Source organism: Bos indicus x Bos taurus, chromosome 11, assembly GCF_003369695.1.
Source record: "Bos indicus x Bos taurus breed Angus x Brahman F1 hybrid chromosome 11, Bos_hybrid_MaternalHap_v2.0, whole genome shotgun sequence".
In the NCBI taxonomy this organism is placed as follows: domain Eukaryota; kingdom Metazoa; phylum Chordata; class Mammalia; order Artiodactyla; family Bovidae; genus Bos; species Bos indicus x Bos taurus.
The window spans coordinates 68,266,808-68,288,804 of record NC_040086.1 but is presented as its reverse complement, the minus strand read 5'-3'; the positions used below and the strand labels follow the sequence as shown (position 1 = coordinate 68,288,804).

The 21,997-nt window shown below is 41.9% G+C and overlaps 2 protein-coding genes across 5 annotated transcripts in view; one reads left to right on the top strand and one right to left on the bottom strand.

Moving 5' to 3' along the window:
* Window positions 1-8,957: 8,957 nt before the first annotated feature.
* Window positions 8,958-18,256, top strand: SNRPG (small nuclear ribonucleoprotein polypeptide G). The gene is made up of 4 exons (XM_027555735.1): window positions 8,958-9,074; window positions 12,497-12,519; window positions 13,221-13,345; window positions 17,333-18,256. Exons 1-4 carry the CDS (start codon window positions 9,043-9,045, stop codon window positions 17,381-17,383), a joined length of 231 nt encoding a protein of 76 aa, XP_027411536.1. The 5' UTR covers window positions 8,958-9,042; the 3' UTR covers window positions 17,384-18,256.
* The window catches only part of PCYOX1 (prenylcysteine oxidase 1), a 47,036-nt gene continuing 43,077 nt past the window's right edge, over window positions 18,039-21,997 (bottom strand). For all 4 annotated transcript variants that reach the window (XM_027555719.1, XM_027555720.1, XM_027555717.1 and 1 more), the window contains exon 6: window positions 18,039-21,299. In XM_027555719.1, coding sequence (XP_027411520.1) covers window positions 20,641-21,299 — 659 coding nt within the window. In that variant the 3' untranslated portion in view covers window positions 18,039-20,640. The remainder of the gene's footprint in view (window positions 21,300-21,997) is intronic.

Genomic DNA, 21,997 nt, shown 5'->3' with positions numbered 1-21,997 from the left:
AGACAGGAGGTACGTCTGTCCTACAGGGACATCTGTCCAGGTTCAGCACATCGAGGTGTTGGGGGGATCACGCGACCTTAGAGGTCGGCTGTCCTCCACTGTCTCCTTCCCAAGTTCACTCTTCAGACAGCTTCTCACCCGTTCCTCCACCTGGCTCATCCAAAGCGAAGCCCTGCCCATAGCCAGAAGTGCAGATGTGATGAAAACAAGGACCTTTTTGTTTTCCCTTTTCACCTACTTCCTGTGTACTCACTTCATTGTTCCCAGAACTTACCAGGTCAGAATTACCAGGAAATTTCACTCGTGCAGTTTTTTTCTCTTCTTTTTGCTTCTCTAACCACAAGATCTACTCGGGATCTAGACTTAAGCCAATAGTACTTCTTTAGAAGCCACGTCTTTTGTATTTCTGTGGAGAGGCTGAGTGAGGGGATGGAATTGAATGACGAAATGAGGCTCAGTTTGTGCTGTATGGTTTTCAAAAAGCAACATATACTTTACTGTAGAAAGGACTAAAGATGTTCTCCAAGCCTCCAGCCCTGGGCTATGTTATCAGGAAACAGCAATGGTGATTATGCTTTGTCTGGGCTTCCTTCTCTGAACTGCTATGGAATAATTAAGAAATCTGAGTGGAAACTGGGCCTGAGCCTTCTAGGAGCTGGAAAGCTGGAGTTTTAGCCAATGAGGCGTATACAAAGCAAGTCAGTGCAGGAGGCTGCCATATGAGAGCAAGCCTGGTGTGGGTACCACTCTAGTGACATCACCTGAGCACATCCAACACGTCACCTTCAAAACAAGCGTGTCAAATGCGACGACTTTTTGATCTCTTCTTAGACCCATTTTTTAATACTTTTCTAAATGACCTTAGCACCAGCCAGAAGTTATTGCCATGATGGACATGTTCACTAAAGCTACACGGTCCAGTAGTAGCAGCCGATAGCCCTGTGTGGCCACTGAACATTTGAAATGTTCCTCTTGTGGGCAAACAACATTTTTTATTGCATTTAATTTTAATTACTTTAAGTTTAAGTAGCCATAATGGGCTGGTAGCTACCATATTAGTCAACACAGGTCCAGCAACCTGGATTCTGTTTCTTTTAAACTACATATTCTGTCAATTCTACATTAAAATGGTATAAATTTGTCCCCTTCGTCTCCTTTCAGGTTTCCACCCTATGCTGAACCATCACCATCCCCTCCTCCCTGGTTTCTTTTTTTTCCTACTTTCACTGTCTATGATTCTTTTGGTACAGTGAAGGGTGAGCTTCTTAAAACATAAAATTTATCAAGATACCCCCCTACTCAAAACCATTCAACAACTTCCCCATCGCAGTAAAACTGAAAACCCCCCATGAGGTTTGGACACACTGCTCCCCCTTGTGGCCCAATACTAGGCTCCAGGAAGCCACCTTTTCCAGCTCAGGTCCTTCCCACAAACGTTTCCTTTGTTCTGGAGTTGGGCTGTCCCCATACAATGGCTGTAGCCATATGTGACTTTTTTTTTTAAACATTTATTTACTTGACTGAGCCAGGTCTTAGTTGCAGTACACAGGAACTTAGTTGCAGCATGTGGGATCTAGTTCCCTGACCAGGGATCGAATCCAGGCTCCCTGCATTGAGAGCACAAAGCTTTAACCACTGGACCGCTAGGGAAGTCCCTATATGTGACTTTTTTATACATACACTTGCTGCTGCTGCTAAGTCACTTCAGTCGTGTCCGACTCTGTGCGACTCCATAGATGGCAGCCCACCAGGCTCTCCCGTCCCTGGGATTCTCCAGGCAAGAACACTGGAGTGGGTTGCCATTTCCTTCTCCAATGCATGAAAGTGAAAAGTGAAAGTGAAGTCGCTCAGTTGTGTCTGACTCTTAGCGACCCCATGGACTGCAGCCTACCAGGCTCCTCCATCCATGGGATTTTCCAGGCAAGAGTACTGGAGTGGGGTGCCATTGCCTTCTCCAATACATACACTTAAATAATTGAAATTAAATAAAATTGAAAATTCAGTTCCTCAGTCCCACGAGACACATTTCAAGGGCTCAGTAATCACATGCGGTTCACTGGTACCATACTGGACAACACAGATACAGAATATTCCTATCATCACAGAAGTTCTGGGACCGTCTTCCCTACACTGAAGCTTGGCTAATTCCTACCCACCTTTCAAGTCTCAGCTGAAATGCCACATTCTCAGAGAGGCCTTTTCTAATCCTCCAGTCAAAATTAAGGGTCCTTGCTTTCTTTCGTATAGAGCCTGCAACTTTCCTTTTTACTTTCCTTCAACTTTCCTAACTTTCCTTACAACTGTTTGCAAAGTTGTAGTGACCTGTGTGGTTGTTTAATGTATGTGTCTATTAAAATCTAGAATAATGTCTTGTTGGTTTTCCAGTCAATCCTTGGGCCCTACCTCAGTACCTGAGACTTAGTAGCAGCTCATTCATGTTGGGTGGATAAATGAAATAATGAATAATGAAATAATGTATAGATGGTTAGACTGGCTGTATATAATTACGCATCTTTCAAAGCACCAGGGGGACTTCCCTGGTGGTTCAGTGGTTGAGACTTTGCCTTCCAATAGGCAGGGTGCAGATCTGATCCCTGGTCAGAGAGCTAAGATCCCACAAAGACTTGCAGCCAAAAAACCAAAACATAAAGCAAAAGCAATGTTGCAACAAATTCAGTAAAGACTTTAAAAATGGTCCACATCAAAAAAAAAAAAAAAAAAAGCACTAGGTAAAGAGCCAGAGCTTAGGAACCACAAGGTCCCGGAATGAAATACTGACTTTCATCCTTATTATAGCCTGTCAGTTAACCTTTCCAAGCCACCCTCTGTCCACACGTAGGAGGGAATGCTGTTGCCCATCTCAGAGCATTGACATGAGCACAGAGTGGGCTACATGAAGGCTTTGGCCGAGTCAAGAGCTGTGTGGATGTAAGTTCCTTCTTTTTTATCACTTCCCCTGGGTCCTTCCAGCCCTCTCTGGGGTCTTCTCCCCTCTCACACGGCATCTCTGGCCTTGACTTCTAAGTTTCTCATTCCTTGGTCCCATTCTCTCTAAGAGAACTTTAGCTCTCTTTAAGCTGCCAAACTCAAAGGATCAAACCAAAAGACTTCAACAAAGAAAGCCCACCTCACTCAGGCTGTTCTTCGCTGCCCTCCCTGTCTCTGATTGTAAAAACCAGTCTGACCTTCAACACACCCCAGTCTCATAAAGGCACACGCCAGCCTGGAAAGGCTCTCAGAAAAGCAGGTACACAAGCACATGGCCTGGAGTGGGTCCACTCTAGTAGTAGGTGTTCTTGGTCAATTTGTATCTATGAACCACCTACATCAGTAGCACCTGATTGTTTAAAATGCAGATTCCTGGGTCCCCACCTCTGACCCATTTAATCATGAGGGGGACCAGTCCATCCTAAAGGAGATCAGTCCTGGGTGTTCATTGGAAGGACTGATGTTGAAGCTGAAACTCCAGTATTTTGGCCACCTGATGTGAAGAACTGATTCATTTGACAAGACCCTGATGCTGGGAAAGATTGAAGGCAGGAGGAGAAGGGGATGACAGAGGATAATATGGTTGGATGGCATCACTGACTCAATGGACATGGGTTTGGGTGGATTCCAGGAGCTGGTGATGGACAGGGAGGCCTGGTGTGCTGTGGTTCATGGGGTTGCAAAGAGTCGGACACGACTGAGCGACTGAACTGAACTGAACTGAACTGGAAGCTGCATTTTCAATAGCCAGCTCAAGTGAGTCTATTGCTGTAGCTTAAGTCTTCTCAGTATATAATATTATCCCGTCAAGCACTGGGAAGTTTCTTCTTTAAGTCACTCACTGATCCTCCCTTTAATTTGTACACAATTTTATTTCAAAAGATTATTTATCAAATACCTATCCAGTGAGTTATTAAGTGAAGTACTATATATATATATGTGTGTGTGTGTGCGTGTGTGAGAGTATATATATACTCATGTAAGCTCAGTGGCTCAGTCACGTCCCACTCTTTGCGACCCCATGAACTGTAGTCCACCAGGCTCCTCTGTCCATGCAATTCTCCAGGCCAGAATACTGGAGTGAGTTGCCATTTCCTTCTCCAGGGGATCTTCCCAACCCAGGGATCAAAGCCACATCTCCTGTGGCTCCTACGTTGGCAGAAGAGTTCTTTACTGCTGAGCTACCTGGGAAACCATACACACACACACACACACACACACACACACACACACACATATGTGTATATATAGGGCTTTCCTGATAGCTCAGTTGGTAAAGAATCCACCTGCAAAGCAGGAGACCCCAGTTTGACTCCTGGGTTGGAAAGATCTGCTGGAGAAGGGATAGGCTACCCACTCCAGTACTCTTGGGCTTCCCTTGTGATATAATATATACACATAATCCCTCTAAAATTTGTTTTATAATATCGTAATCAGGTTGGTTTTACATGTGACAGTATAAAGGGCAGAGTTGGCCAGCTGGAGGCAGAGGCATTTAGCCAGCTCTACACTGCACACAGCTTTCATCAGTCCTTCTTACTGGCTTTGCCTCCTTCAGTCAGAACTGCCCAGTCCTCAGATACCTGCTTTCTCCAAGTACAGAATTTCTCCACTTACCACTTTCCCCAGGGCCCACGCTGGAAAAGCACAGCCGGCAGTCCCAGCTGGGGGTTTCTCTGATGCTCAGAAATAACAGTCAGGAGCATCCCCAGCCCCTATCTTCTTGACTCTTCCTCGTCCTACACAAGAAATCGTGGCGCATAGCAGCAGCCCAGAGCCATCTAAAGATCTCCCTGGAAAAGCTGTAGGTTCAGGAATGCTTCCTGCATGTTGTTCCCAATTCTGCATCAGGCACCAGGCTGGGCTGTAACACAGGGGACCTTAGACTCTCACCACGGCACCAACTTGCACATGGGCTTGACTCCTGGGTCCTTCGTGCAGGTGAGAGAGCAGAGGGTGGGAGCTGACTCAACTGAGCCTCCCACAGGGACCCCTTCCCACAATCCCTCATGGGACATCATTCCCTGGACAGCCCCTCCTGTGCCTTTCTTCCTATTTTTCCTCCACCTTATCACATTTCTGTTAACTTGCACAGAAACAGCAAGATCCTGCTGGTTTGCAATTGCAGGACACATTTAATTTTTTTTTTTTTTTTAAATTATTGAGCATCATTTATGAATGGGCTCCCCAGGTGGCGCTAGTGGTAAAGAACCAACCTGGCAGGCTGCAGTCCATAGGGTCGCAAAGAGACACAGCTGAAGCGACTCAGCATGCACTCATGCATTTATGTATAGTGAAGTGCAGAGCTCTTGAGAGCACCGTCCCATCCTGTGAGTTTGACAGATGTCTGATCCACAGCCCATTCAACAAACAACGTTCTCATTGTCCCAGAAAGATCCCGTGTGCTCTTTCCCAGCCAGTCTCCTCCTTCATAGGAGAGTGTGGAGGAATGCGCTAAGTTTTAAGGTCTCCTGGTTTGTTCCTGCAGGTAAAAGTATACCATACACTTTAATTCTGTACAATTTTTTTACTATGGAGAAAAATACAATGGCTGTTATTTGTCGTTAGGTTTCTTTTTGGATTTCTTTTTTTGTATAACATAAAGTTATACTCAATTACTTTCTGTAACATATAAATAAATGATAAGTATTAATAAATAATGATTAATCAACAAAAAAAGAAAAAGAAATAGGGGAAGGTCAGCTGGGGGGAAAGCAGAGAAACAAAGCAGGAGGTAGAGCCCGTGAAGGACTCTCAGATACCGTCACTGTCCTGGCTGAATCCCTTGGCAAAGGTTCATTCTCCCTTCATCCCACTGAAGCAATGTGTCTTATGCTGTTTTTCTTTTTCTTTCAAAGGAAACAGCCTCGAGAGACGCTCTCGGGAAGCTCCAGCACATATCTCTGGTGGCCTCTCTTCCCAGGGCTCACAGGCTGCCACCCTGTTCTGCTACCCACAACACCTTGGGCTCACACCCCCTGAGGACCCACTATCCACAGCAAGGCTCAACCGCAGCTCCAGTGCCCCACTTCATGCTGCAGTGCGAAAGTCCTAACTGGAGCCCTGGGTACATCTGGATCAAGTTAATTACAAAACAAGACATACATGGGAATAGCCAAGCAGTCCCACTGAAAGCACAGGCAAGAAGCCGTTCATCCCAACAGTTGTGACTGCGCCCAGACTCCTCTCTATGTTCCTGCTGGGAGTCTGAGCACATCCTGTCGAACATGTCTGCAAAAACAACCCTTGTTATGCTAATCTCAGCCCTGTTTATGATGGTAAAACTTCTTGGGAGCAAGCCAAATGTCAAGATTGGGGGATTCATTAAATAAACCATGGTGCTATCCATACAATAGGAAACTACATACCCACTAAAAATAACATCGAGGAAGAATATTAATAGACATAGAAGCTGAGTGGGTATATTGCTAAGATTTAAAGGCATCTCACAAACAGTGTTAACAGTTGTTCTGAGTGTTAGGATTATACAGGTGATTATCACATTCTTCTGCTGATTTGTCGGTACTTTGTGCAATGATTCTGCTGTGTGCTGTGCTTCGTTGTTCAATCATGTCCGACTCTTCGCAACCACATGGACTGTGGCCAGGCTCCTCTGTCCATGGGGATGCTCCAGGCAAGAATACTGGAGCAGGTTGCCATGCTCTCCTCCAGGGGATCTTCCCAACCCAGGGACTATGGAATATTAATTTTATTTATTAAAGACACACAGCTTTATACTGTTAAATATGCAGGAACAAAGCACAGACAGGAAGTGTAGAAATGCTACAATAGCAATTTCACTTAAACACTAACAGCAAGAAGTAGAAAAGACATACAGTTATGACCCCTCTAGAGAAAATGCAAGGACTAGGATTTTGAGTACCAAAGAACACAAAATATATGATGAGTTTAAGTCTTTATTATCACTGGTATTTAAATAGAGTTATTTCTAAACATTAGAAATGAATCTTGTAGAACCATCCCCTACTTAAAACCACCAATGCTTTTCGATTTTGGCCTAAATCTTCTATAATCCCAATTGTATTTGATTCATAAATGTGGATGTATCTATCTCTAGTAACTAAACAAGGAACAAGATGGAGACCACTTGTTACACCTACACTCTTGTCTCGAAAATCAGTGCCTCAAATTAGACCTCATTTGCGTGCAGTACTTCATGTTGTATACAGAGGGGCAATGTACCTTAAATGGGGTCTTGGAGGCATTATTAAGCATTGCAGGACTGATCATAGGAAATACACTTCTAGCTCTAGATTGAAATTCTTGGAAAACCGAGCCCCAGTCACTCTGTTCTCTTAACAGTGCAGAGGTCACTATCTGAGCTGTTTCCAGAACCCCTGGCTTAGCATTACATTATCCTGTGAGAGTAAAAGCAAACCTCAGAGACACTAAAGTTTGGTTGGAGACCACCACAGTGAAGCAGATATCTCAATAAAGCATGTCACATGAGTCTTTCGGTGTGATACTATAATAATTACCAAAATGACACACAGACACCAAATGAGCAAATGCTCTTAGGAAAAAAATGGCACCAAGAGATTCATCAGACTCAGAGTTGCCACAAAACTTTCATTTAAAGAAAAAGCAAACAAAATGCGGTATCTGCAAAGCACGACACAATTCAGTTCAGTCGCTCAGCTGTCTGACTTTTTGCAACCCCATGGACTGCAGCACGCCAGGCTTCCCTGTCCATCACCAATTCCCGGAGCTTGCTCAAACTCATGTTCATCAAGTAGGTGATGCCATCCAACCATCTCATCCTCTGTCCTCCCCTTCTCCTCCTGCCTTCAATCTTACCCAGCATCAGGGTCTTTTCAAATGAGTCAGTTCTTCACATAAGGTAGCCAAAGTATTGGAGTTTCAGCTTCAGCATCAGTCCTTCCAATGAATATTCAGGACTGATATCCTTTAGGATGGACTGGTTGGAGCTCCTTGCAGTCCAAGGGACTCTCAAGAGTCTTCTCCAATATCACAGTTCAAAACCATCAACTCTTGGGCGCTCAGCTTTCCTTATAATCCAATCTCACATCCATACGTTACTACTGGAAAAACCATAGTTTTGACTAGAGGGACATTTGTTGGGCTTTCCTTGCAGCTCAGCTGGTAAAGCTCAACAAAGGGAAGCACAATAATGGAGGTATTGGCTCACACTGGCCAAAGAAATATTAGGGGCCCACTCCTCTTAAAGCTTATTTTCATTTAGTACATATGAATAAGAGAAATGTTGCAATCCACAAACACAAGGGATTGACTAGGGTCCTTCAGAAGCTAGAGGCGCTCGCCAATTTTACAGAAGAAAGATGCAGTGCTAAGTCTCTTCAGTCGTGTCGAACTCTTCGCGGTCCTATGGACTGTAGCCCGCCAGGCTACTCTGTCCATGGGCTTCTCCAGGCAAGAATACTGGAGTGGGTTGCCATGCCTTTCTCCAGGGGATCGTCCCGACCCAGGGATGGAACCGGCGTCTTTTTCGTCACCTACAGGCGCAGGCAAATTCTTTACCACTAGCGCCACCTGGCAATGGCACCCCACTCCAGTACTCTTGCCTGGAAAATCCCATGGACGGAGGAGCCTGGTGGGCTGCAGTCCATGGGGTCGCTGAGGGTCGGACTCGTCTGAGCGACTTCACTTTCACTTCTCACTTTCATGCATTGGAGAAGGAAATGGCAACCCACTCCAGTGTTCTTGCCTGGAGAATCCCAGGGATGAGGGAGCCTGGCGGACTGACGTCTATGGAGTTGAACAGAGTCGGAGACGGCTGAAGCGACTTAACAGCAGCAGCGCCACCTGGAAAATCCACAGAAAAGAATGACGGGGAATCCGTCCTAGCCAATCACTAGCTACACAACCGGAAGCTTGGGACTGATCGACAAACGCAGGCTTTCCCTAAGTATCGCGAGGTAAAGCGGGAAAGCGACCGACCATCAATTGGTTAACGGGATCAGTGACGTCAGACGCAAAGCCCCGGGCCTGCTGCTGAAGCGTGAGGCCCACTCGAATTCCGTTTGGAGGCTCCTTTGAGCTCGCGGAGTAGACATGAGCAAAGCACACCCTCCCGAGTTGAAGAAGTAAGTATGCGTGGGGCCCGCGCCCAAATGGCCGCTTCCCTGTGTGCCTTGAGTTCCTTACATCCTCCCAGGAGTGTGCCTGGCGTGCGTCTTCTGGGCCGCGGACGCCGAGATCCGGGCCAGTGTCGCGTGCTTCGGGGCCTGAGACCCGCGCAAAAGTAGTATTTCGACCGGGTGGATACGGTTACCAAAGCCAACAAGGCGCAACCATCTGCTGACTTACTTCCCGTGCCCGAGCTCCCAGCTCTGTCTCCCGGACCCTCTCCCTCGTTTCTTGAAGGTCTCGAATGCCACACTTTGTTGAACATCTTGAGTAGCAGCATGTTTTCGATAAGGTGGCTGGACAGTGATTGTATAAAGGAACCAGGGAGATGGATTTTTGATAGGATCTGAGGAGTGAAAAGCCACCTTAATCTTAGACTGTATTTGTAGCTGTTTCTTTGAGCTTTAACTTAGAAATTATATTCCTTTTTCTTGATTTCTTGTTCGTAGGTTAAACGTGAATGTCGTGTGATATCTACTCTGTTAACAGAGCTGTGTGAGAATATTCATGTTTCTAATTAGAGAAGGCTAGGTTGTGTGTGGGGGAATGCGGTTGAACCCAGTAAAATCGATTCCAAGTAGGTTATTCCTACTGTAGATAACACCCAGTTTAAAGTTTTAGCGTCCTAAAACACTCTTGGCTGAACTTAGCAAGTTCCATGTTTCCTGAGTAACTTCTCTGTCGTCTTTGTACTATGTAATGCCAGAATTCTGCATTTATTAGTTGGCTAGCAGCAAGGATGGAAAATTGATCCAGGGGTCAGTTTGTGAGGCAGCCACCTGGTCTGCCTTATGTACAGTTAATTTATGCTTGCCCCATAAAGAAGTCAGACTTAAGGGAAAGTTCAAATTTAATGATTTTGCATTTAAATGCACTTGTATTGAAAACATATTTTGTGCAAAATCTCCGTGTATATGTTAGTCTGTTAATTAAGACAGCGCCTGACATTAAGAAAAAGAGAAATTGCAATTAGTGAGCTGGTAAAATCTTAAAATGTCTTCTGAATTCATCATGAACTGGTGAAATTATTTTTTAACAAAGGACCATTCTCTACTTGTAAGACTTCCTTTTGATTAAGACATTATTTGAGAATTTCAGAGGACGAAACTGGTTTTAACACCTTTTTCTGCTTATCTAGATTTTATGAGTTGTGAAATCCTGTCAGGTCGACCTCCAAAATGGTTTTTAGTATTTTTCTTCCTTTACATTTCTCACAGATACCATCTTTAACAAGTGTATATACCCTTCTCCTAGTTTAGCATGACTCAGTGGTTCTTAACTGCAGGAATGAGAGTCTGGTTCTGCCGGAATCTAGTAGGTAGAGGCCAGGGTTGCTGCCAAATGTTCTACAGTGCACTGGACATCACTCAACAACAGAATTATCCCGCCCCAAGTGTCAGTATGCTGAGGTGGAGATACCTGGCCCAACCAGATTCTTCCTAGTGCTCTTAAAAATGGGTGACAGAGTAGTCTTTTTTTCCTTCCAGTTTTCTTGAGATATAATTGACATACAGCACTGTGTAGGTTTAAGGCGTATAGCATGATGATTTAACTTACATATGCCACAGTCGTTATGCCCACAGCTGGTTCTGCTGCAGTAACTTATTGCTGTCTGCATAACAGAGTGCAGACTTCTTAATCCAGCATTCAGGGCCCTCCATCTGAACTCCAGGCACCAGACTCTACACACATTAATAGTTGAATACTGTGTTCTCCAGCCAAACTGACCATTTGATTTTACCAGACTTTTTCAGTGCTGTGTGACTTAACATTTTATTTAAACTTTTCTGAGCTTCAGTTGCCCTTCTATTAAATGGTGGTAATTATTATTAATTTATATGTATGTAATTTGTGGGCTTGCCAGGTGGTGCTAGTGGTAAAGAACCTGCCTGCCAATGCAGGAGACATAAGAGAGTTGGGTTCAATACCTGAGTTGGAAAGATCCCCTGGAGGAGATCATGGCAACCCACTCCAGTATTCTTGCCTGGAAAATCCTATGGACAGAGGAGGCTGGCAGGCTACAGTCCATGTAATTGCAAAAAAGTCTCTTCTTACAACTTCTGTCTGGCCCTTTGTCTTATTTATCTTTGAATTCTCCCATGATATACATTAAAATTGAATGAAGATTCATATTTTTTAGCCTGTAACTGAAAGAGGTAAAAACTGGTTTGACTACATGTCTTCATATTATTCTATGCTGCTGATATGGAATTTTATTGCTTAATTCAAATTATTTAACTTCAAAATATGTATTTTGCCAAAGTGAACTTATATGTTGAAGAATATCCTGAACACTTAAGATTGATGTTTAACACTAAATAAACAACACTACTTACTGTCTCAAATATAGAATAAAATACCTGTTGGATTGGGTATGGTATGATTACCTTCTGGTTTCTTCACAACTTTGTTTGGTTTTGGAAATAACCAAAAATATAACCAAATCTTTGTTTTTCTCTTAAGCTTGTAAATCCTGTTGTTGAAAATTAGGTCAGTATTGAACAACAAGAATGTTATTGTAGTTCACGTGGGAAATAGATGGGGAAACAGTGGAAACAGACTTTATTTTTGGGGGCTCCAAAATCACTGCAGATGGTGACTGCAGCCATGAAATTAAAAGATGCTTACTCCTTGGAAGGAAAGTTATGACCAACTTTTCAAAAGCATATTCAAAAGCAGAGACATTACTTTGCCAACAAAGGTCCATCTAGTCAAGGCTGTGGTTTTTCCTGTGGTCATGTATGGATGTGAGAGTTGGATTGTGAAGAAGGCTGAGCGCCGAAGAATTAATGCTTTTGAACTGTGGTGTTGGAGAAGACTCTTGAGAGTCCCTTGGACTGCAAGGAGATCCAACCAGTCCATTCTGAAGGAGATCAGCCCTGGGATTTCTTTGGAAGGAATGATGCTAAAACTGAAACTCCAGTACTTTGGCCACCTCATGCGAAGAATTGACTCATTGGAAAAGACTCTGATGCTGGGAGGGATTGGGGGCAGGAGGAGAAGGGGACCACAGAGGATGAGATGGCTGGATGGCATCACTGACTCGATGGACGTGAGTCTGAGTGTACTCTGGGAGTTGATGATGGACAGGGAGGCCTGGCGTGCTGCGATTCATGGGGTCGCAAAGAGTCGGACACGACTGAGCGACTGAACTGAATATGTTCTAGACTCATTCCGTTCTTCATTATCTTCCCCTTCACAAGTTACATTGCTCAGTCAGTATAAGTACTAGCTGAGGTAGCCCATCATTCTCATCCTTTACAGCAGTGCAAAGCTTTTAATTTTTTAAATTTAATTATTCCTGTTACATAAATTTAGCAGATTACATTGACAATATCTAAAATTAGTTATATAATCTTTACCCCTTTTGCTTTTTCAGATTTATGGACAAGAAGTTATCATGTAAGTCTTTTTGGTTTTCTATTTTCAGGTGTTTTTTGAATATTAAATTAGTTTTTACATCTGCTTTGGTAGTATATTTTATTATTATATTAATAATGTTTTGAGAAACTTTATAAAAATTCAAAGCACACAGATCTCTAATTCACATCCATTTAAGCAAGCAGGTTTATCAGAATTCTAACTAGATAGCTTTATTTTCTTAATTTCTGATATTTAGTAAGTTTCACAGTATTTCATACTTTTATTTCATATAAGCTTTCTCTCACTTTGATAAAAATTAACATGATTTTCTATTTTATATTTGAAAACGTAACCTTTTTTCCTTTAAACAAAGAACAGATAAGGAATAAAAATCTGACCTGCACAGAACTCAAAGTATGTAGGGGTTAAGACCATGGCTTTAGAAACAAGCAGCCTTCGGTTTGAATTCCAGCCTTCATTTTGAATTCCCTACAGTAACTGTGTAATCTTGAATCAGTTACTTAAAAATATTATAATTCAGTTGCTTCATAAAAAGTCAGGATGATTCTACTTTATAGGATTCCTGTAAGTTTAAATGTGGAGGTAAATGTACAATGCTTAGCTCAGTGCTTGGCATATAGTAAAGATATATCAGGGTTTTCTCTCACTTTATTTTTAATGAGTAGTTTAGTTGATAGTTAACGGTCAGCTTTATTAAATTCCTTTTTCCTTTTACATAGTGAAATTAAATGGTGGCAGACATGTCCAAGGAATATTGCGGGGATTTGATCCCTTTATGAATCTTGTGATAGATGAATGTGTGGAGATGGCAACTAGTGGGCAACAGAACAATATTGGAATGGTGGTAAGTACAAATACAAGATCTCTCTTAGAGATTTCATTTTTCTTTTGGATTAAACATTAGCATCCCTTCTATCCAGCTCTTGGATTAAACTGCAGTTAGGCAAATTACAGGCAAGATTAGATATTCCAACCCCCTTTTAGTTTAACTTCCTTTTAGTTTAACTTATGGAGGTTATTCAACTGTGGTAATACCCCAGTTACCTGTAGGTTAGATCTGAATCTTACACAGAATCCACTGAGGTCCTTGGACTTGAAATAGCTGTTGGAATTATTTTTGTGTTTTATTCTATAATGAGGCCCATACTGTTCCTTCATTAGAGCCATAGTGAAGTCACTCAGTCATGTCCAACTCTTTGCAACCCCACGGACTGTAGCCTGCCAGGCTTCTCCATCCATGGGATTTTCCAGGGAAGATTACTGGAGTGGGTTGCCGTTTCCTTCTCCAGGGAATCATCTGACCCAGGGATCGAACCCCCAGGTCTCCTGCATTGCAGGTAGATGCTTTACCATCTGAGCCACCAGGGAAGCCCCTTCATTAGAGTAGTAGTATAGAGGGTTTTCAGGTTCCCCAATTATGCTGAGTCCACCTCAAAGCAGTTGAAACTATCTCTAAGGGTGCTGCTGCTGCTAAGTCACTTCAGCCGTGTCTGACTCTGTGTGACCCCATAGACGGCAGCCCACCAGGCTCCGCCATCCCTGGGATTCTCCAGGCAAGAACACTGGAGTGGGTTGCCATTTCCTTCTCCAATGCATGAAAGTGAAAAGTGAAAGTGAAGTCGCTCAGTTGAGTCCGACCCTCAGCGACCCCATGGACTGCAGCCCACCAGGCTCCTCCGTCCATGGGATTTTCCAGGCCAGGAGTACTGGAGTGGGGTGCCATTGCCTTCTCCAGTCTAAGGGTGCAATTTGTGTTTGTGTGTGCTGTTACAAGATCTTGTGTAATTTTAATGTGTGCTGAGGATTGCTACTCATCAAACTTCAGTGTTTATGCATTCACAGAAGGTTAATTACCCTTTCCAAGGCTTGTGTTATTGCTTGTTTCAAGTATATTTCCATTATTGCATTTTGAAAAGCAAATCAGTCAGGGTTTGAAAAACAACTTGGAGTCCCTAGATATGAGTCTCCCTGGCCTCTTGCACACATTTCACGTAGATGGACCTTCTCTTCAGGTACAGTCCCCTTGAAATGAATACAAGTCTGGCAAATCATTTGCATTTTCTTATAAAAGAGAGTTTTAAAAATACCCCAAGATTTCCTTCTAGCCCTTCCTTTTACAGATTAGGAAATCTTCATTCTGATAGAGGGTGGATTAGGGATTTGGTTCATATATCAACAGATCCGCCAAAAAAATAAAAAGAATTAAAAAGGGAATTGATGTTTAAAGTTCTAATTTGAGGAAATAACTTTTGAGAATGTGTGGCACTTTTCAGAATTTTTATTAGTGAAGGTATTGATGTTTCTCAGAATTTTCTCCCTTATTTTGATGGGGTTAATTTTCCTTACATGGAAATTGGTTAAAAGCAGTGCCATCACAAGTCATTCAAATAGTGAGCTCCAACTTACTGTGATAGGCAGTCTGTTCTTCCATCTCTGATGCATGTTCTGTGACTAAAATAAGTCTATTAGTAGGTGCTAATTCTTATGGCCGAGTTAACACTTTGAAAATGAAATAATGATAATATATCAATTTTCTTTAATTAAAAAACAGCCTAAAGAAAATGTAAGAGTGGTTTTTCTAAGGGAAAGAAGGGAAACTATGGTTACTATTTTATTTTTTCACAAGCTGTTTGGCTAAAGAGACAGTTTTGTTGGCTTCATTGTTCCCTTGTCCAATCAGTGACCCACTGAGGCCATTGAAACTATTTATTACACGACTTCCCTGGCAATCAACTGACTCAGACTCTGCTCCCAGTGCATGGGGCCCAGGCTCAATTCCTGGTCAGGGAACTAGATCCCAAAAGTCACAACTAAGACCTGTGCAACCAAATAAATAAAAAGAAGTGGTGTTTTTTTGTTTTTGTTTTTTAAGAAATTACTTAATACAGGATTTTTCAGGTGGATAATTACCTAATGATGTCTCAATTAGCCTCTTCTGAAATAAAACCAGAGTAGTCAGTAGCTTCTCCTCTGTCTTATTTCCTTAAGATTCCACTCTACTTCAAGGTTCCCCTAAGAATATAGTAAAAATTGTGTAGTTTTTGATGCTATGTTTCAGGAGTTCTTACTGGCTTTGTGCTTCTGTAGCTCCAATTTAGGTTTGTATTTTTTATTAGACAGTTGTGCCCCTTCATGAAAAGGCCTGGGCAGCACTTTGCCAAACTTAGTACTCAAGCCCAATCCAAGGAGCAGTATGGAATTCTGGACCTGATCAGGGTTCCAGTTTGATCTGGAATATAGGGCATCCAACACAGTGGGAAAAGAGGAAGAGCCCTGTGAAGCAGACGAGCCTTAATTCCTGTGTCTTATATGAGAAGGCAAAGAAGTGTGTGATACCATTTTAGAAAACATTGAGGAAAGTGGCAGTTTTATTTTTTTTTTTAATAATGCCAAAAAGAAAAAGCCCTCAGATCTAAAAATCTTAGTTATCTGAAATAACTTCTCTTCACCACCCTCCACTTCTGGGGAAAGTCACAAATGGACAGGTTTAGGAACGAACTAGGAAGAAGGCTTCTTGGTTTTTAAGTTTTGATTGGTGAGAAGTCATGTTCATCTTCTCTTGCAAATAAGCCAGCAGTTTAAAACTCTTGAAAACTAGGAATCATGTTGTTTAGGTTTCTTCATTTCTTTTCCTAATTTGTTAAGAAGAGTGAGAGTCTGTAGCTTCTTTTGGTCTCCATTGTCATTTTCAGTGCAGCTCTGTAATTCTTTGCCACTTTCTCACCATAAGCATTGCCGTTTGTCTCTGCCAGGCTCCCCAACACTTGCCCACCTGTCATGGTCCTTCCCAGTCTGTCATGTGCAGTAATCAGATGCAGGTCATCTGTTTGCTTAATTGAGCCTTTTGTGAGCCTGCCACTGCTTTAGGCGCTGAGTAGATGCACCAAGCAAGTCCTTGCCCTCACAGAAATGACACTTGAGTGAGGAAGACAGTATATAACACTGTGTGTAATAAATAAAGCAAGTAGAATGAGAGGAGAAAGGAACAAGTTCCAGCTATGCCAGCTGCCTCCCAGCATAGCTCTACTTTGAATCTTACTCAGTGAAAGTCACTCAGTCGTGTCCGACTCTTTGTGACCCCATGTTGACTCTTTGTGACCCCATGAACTATACAGTCCGTGGAATTCTCCAGGCCAGAATACTGGAGTGGATAGACGTTCCCTTCTCCAGGGGATCTTCCCAACCCAGGGGTTGAGCCCAGGTCTCCCACATTGTAGGCGGATTCTTTACCAGCTGAGCCACCAAGGAAGTCCATGAATACTGGAGTGGGTAGCCTATCCCTTCTCCTGCAGATCTTCCTGACCCAGGAATGGAACCAGGGTCTTCTGCATTGCAGGTGGATTCTTTACCAGCGGAGCTACTAGCAAAGCCCCAAATCTCACTCAGGATGCCCCATCCTGTCCTTTCACCTGTCTGGCTCTATTTAACTGATTTGTGGTTGTATTACCTACAGTCCACCAGGGGCTCCTTATTTTCACAGTCCCCTTCCAGTTTGACTTTCCTATCCCATTTTATCAGCCATTTCGCCTATGCTTCATGAGTATCCTGACTTACCTTCTTTTATAGAAGATCCCCAGGAGTAGGAAATGGCAACTCACTCCAGTATTCTTGCCTGGAAAACCCCATGGACAGAGGAACCTGGTGGGTTATAATCCATAGGGTCGCAGAGAGTCGGTCACAACTGAGCATCTGAGCACTCACACACACTGACTAGGGGGAAAAAAGCCTCACAAACTGACATTTAATAAAACCGTTAATTAGGTGATGAAAATCCTTTAAATCATCGATACATCTGTTGAATAGTGTTCTTTTCAAATTCATTTTTTCTTAGGTAATACGAGGAAATAGTATCATCATGTTAGAAGCCTTGGAACGAGTATGAACAATGGCTGTGTTCACCAGAGAAATCAACGCTTCCATGTGTCCCCTCTCCACATTTTACTACCAGAAAAATTGGGTTGTGTACATTTTCTTACTTTTTTGTTAAATAAACTTTTGTAATAGCCAAAAATGCTTTCTTAGCTGTTCTCAACTTAGAATATCTGCTCTTATTCTGATTTTTTTCTGTCATGACCTGTTATTGGTTGAGACTGATTAGTTCAGAGGTTTTTAATGCGTTAAAATAGAAAAATCTTATTAAATATGAAACATTGGCAAGATACCCTTTTCCCATATCTTTTACTACTGAACAAAATTAAAGAAGCTGCAAACCTGAATGGGTTTCTTCTAAAACATTAACTGGAATTTTCAAAGTTGTTGCAATAACTTGGACAGACTCTGACTTTTTCACATACATCTACATTCCAAGTACAGTTTCACTCAAACAACATGGGTTAAACTGTGCAGGTCCACTTATATACTGGTTTTTTCCAGTAGTAAATACTACAGTACTACACCATCCACGGCTGAATCCACGGATTCCAGACTGAAAAGAGGAACTGCATATGCAGAGAGCTGATGGCTCAGGGTCAGCGTCCATAACCCCCCAGTGTTTTAAGGGTCAACCATATAGTGGAACAGAAGTAAAACACAGGAAGTAATGATGTCTTTGTTTTATTTTGAACATAAGTGGGAAAAATTTTTGAATACAAGAGTAGAAATACAATTCCGGAGGAAAACATTCCAGTGCATTGTGGTTCTTTGTGGGGTAGAAGATGGTGATAATGCTGCCCATAATATACTCACCTAGTTTGTAAATTTTATGGTGCACAAACTCCAGTAAGAGAATATCACAAACGTGTCATAAACCTAACTTTAAAAAAAAAATCTATCAAGCAAATGCTTAAGTTTATTTTTGTGATCTGGTAGAAAGCCTACAAATCATGAATCACTTTAAAACTAGAGAGTGGGGTATACACAGTATGTAAGGTACTTGTAAACAAGTATGTAAAATGGTATTCCCTATTTATAGGAAATGTTTACAGAAAAAATATAGCTAGAGGAATCAAACTAGAGTTGATGTGAAGGCCATACATTTTTATTTTTCCATTCTCCTCTTTAAACCTTCCCTAACACTGCAACCACATAAAGTTGAATTTTAGAACTGGTAGAATTTCTAAGTGTGGCTCCTAACTGGCAGCATCACATAGGAACATAACAGAAATGCAGTCTTTCGTATGCTGCTCCACACCTGCAACATTCTAGGGGTGAGGCCAGCCACGTTTTAACAAGCCTTCCAGTAACACTGGCGCAGGACTTGGCCTTCCTTCAGCCTGTGCATAATCTTTACCAGTCTCTTCTGTAAAAATTTCACTTGAGTAGCCTCCTGGAATAATGGGCCCTGACAGATCTGTCTTCCAATTAAGTCTTTTTGAATTCTGTTAGTGGCATTAAAATTAATACGCTTACTATATGGATAACCTTTTTGCTCTTTAACAACTTCAGATGCCTTGTTGGAAAACAATCAGAGTTGGGTTTGATACAACAGCAATATTTAAAACTGGTGTTCTAAAAATATTTGCCATTGCAAAACAAGTCTGCAGATGTTAGAAATTATTCCACTAGAATTCACCCACTTTTAGCATATATACAACAGTGGTATACTCTACCTACTGTCTTTTTTTAAACCACAAAAGGAAAAAAGTAGGAATGCCTCTTAACATACTTGTTAAGAATAAAAATAGTAAAAAGCTAACTCTGACAAACTTAATTCCTGCCTCTACATCAAATATCTTGGCAATTTTATCAGCATATTTATATTCACAATTGTAGAGAATCAATTGCTTTAAGAATCAATGTTCTTTTTGCTAAAAGGAGCAAGTGCTATAATCTGGAGGAGTACTTTTTTAAAAAGACAATATATGTTAACTTGGTTGCAGTTCAGTTACTTTTAGAATTCACAAGTTTTTACTTGTTTTGTCCTTTCCAGTGACTATAAGAACACTCATGATCTTTGTACAGGTGGAGAACCGGGTCTCAAGTTTAGCTACATACATCCTGGAATCATTCAGGAAGCAGTCCTACAGGTGACTGCAATGTACAGCCGAACCACCGCCTCAGAACAAGATTTCAACAACCAATTTCTCAATCAAAATGCTACAGTACCTTCAGAAGCATTTAACAGTGTGAACACAAAGTGGATCTGATCAAGTGTGGGGTCTGAATATATTCTCGTGCCAGAGGCTCTACAGTCATCTAAGTTGCCTCTGCTGTGAGACTGTCAATGGTTCTTACTACCAAGACTACTAGAGTTCTCACAGAGAGAAATCCTTTGCAACATGGATTTGCTTTGATAATGGATTGAGTTTCTTGGGACTTTTAAGGCACTAAAAACCCTTTGAAAACATCATAAACCCCCACATCAGTGACTCTAAACCCCAGTTGTACGTTAGGAACTCTAAAAAGCTACAAAAAGCTCAGGTCCTATCCTTAGTCCATTAAACCAATCTCTGTTGTGGGGCTCTATCACCATTTTTCAAAGCTCCTCAGGTGAGGGTTTGATAATAGAAGACAAATTTAAGAAATTTCTTAAATCAATAGCCTATACTTGCTTTTCATTTTACTTGAGATTTTTGTGTGACATCTTTATACTACACTAAGACTTCTGAACTTCACTCCTAATGAAATAGAGACAGAAGCAATCAAAAGAACATTCTGAAAGTCAAGGCTTCAAGCATGGGCATATGTCCTTTGCAAAATTAAGTTACTAAAACCAGGCATAAGATACCAGTTACCATGGTAATTTTACCTGAATGAAGATCACATCCAACCGTGAAGCGCAAATGAACTAGCCCTGAACTAAAAGGTAAGTCTTCCTCAAGGGCTCAGCTTAAAATGCTTTAAAGTTTCGTTCAAAATCCAGGGCCCCATCCCAGACCTATTAAATCAGAACCTCCAGAGGAGCTAGAGAATTCATATGTCTAACAAACTCCAGGTGATTCTTATGATCAGACAAGTTTGCGAAATGCTGCTGATGGATATTCAAGAAAGAGTTCAATTTTGAAGATGCAATAGTTTTACCTTCATGCTTAATTAGAACCTTGCGTTTCTCATGACTCACTGGGATTATTTTGTTAAATGATGATAATGGTGAAATATCTGATTCAAAATCATCTCTGTTCAGACTACGTTCTTTTTTTTTTTTTTTGCCAGTGATATTCCATTTGGAACCAGGAGAGGGATAAAGGAGAGAGTGGTGTTTCATAGTTCTGTTTTAAGTCTCTCATATAAGTCCTCTTGGTCAATCATGTGTGTGTTCCCATTCCAGCGGTGATAGGCGAGGAGAGCAGCATTGTAGCCTGCAATGGCACTCATTTCCATGGCACTTGCTGCAAACTCTATGCCGTTGAGGTAATAAAGTTGATCGTGGAGTATGATGGAGGGGCATTTCTCTGGAGGTGTATAATGAGGGTATGCAAGCCATGACTGCTTCACAGCATAATCGTAGGACACAAAGAGCTTTAAAATTTGTTCTTTAGTAAGTGCTGCTGCAGAAAAGATCTTCCAGACATGTGCTGTATCTGCTTTTGGCTGAGGATTATTGTCTTCTTCTACAGGGGACACAAGCCCAATGCTGTTAATGAATAAATCTGGATTATCAGTGGTTAAGACTGTACCAAGATGAAACTCATTTAAGGCTCTTGAGCTAAAGACAGTTGAATTCAACTCCCCTTTAATTAAAGTTGTCACTAAAGGTTCGTAGTGTTGATGGAATTCCTCAATTGGAGGATCGAAGTTGAGAAAATTTATATTGGACATTTTCCGATTCAATGGAGTGGCCACCAGGACAATGTCATAGAAGTCTGAATGGGTCTCAGATCCAGTTTGGTAGACCACTTCATACACCTTTGAGGGATTTCCTAGAGGAAATAAAAAAGCATTTTTTTAAAGTGTTTCTAACATACTATATTTTATACCTTCTAAAAATAATTCTATACCTTAATAGTTTCTCCATAATTCTAAGGACTTAAACAAGTTTTGGAGAAGGCAATGGCACCCCACTCCAGTACTTTTGCCTGGAAAATGCCATGGACGGAGGAGCCTGGTAGGCTGTAGTCCATGGGGTCGCTAGAGTTGGACATGACTGAGCGACTTCACTTTCACTTTTCACTTTCATGCATTGGAGAAGGAAATGGCAACCCACTCCAGTGTTCTTGCCTGGAGAATCCCAGGGACGGGAGAGCCTGGTGGGCTGCCATCTATGGGGTCGCACAGAGTCAGACACGACTGAAGTGACTCAGCAGCAGCAGCAAATAAGTTTTATCCCTTAAGATAACTGGCCCCTGCATTTGTATTACACTGAGGCCAGTTTTCTACTTGGAATGGAAATAAAACCTGTCAATAGGTACAAAATATGAAATGTTTACTTTTGAGGATGAAATTCTTTTTTAAATCCAAAAAGTCATGCCACTGTACTTGAGCACATGTGTATCTATTTCCACATGACACACAACACCTAACCTCCAATTTAAAATTTCATCATTTGGAACTGAGTGAGAGACGGAGAAACAGGTTTTTCTCCCTGAGCAATTATTTTCTGCAGGGGAAATTAGAAACA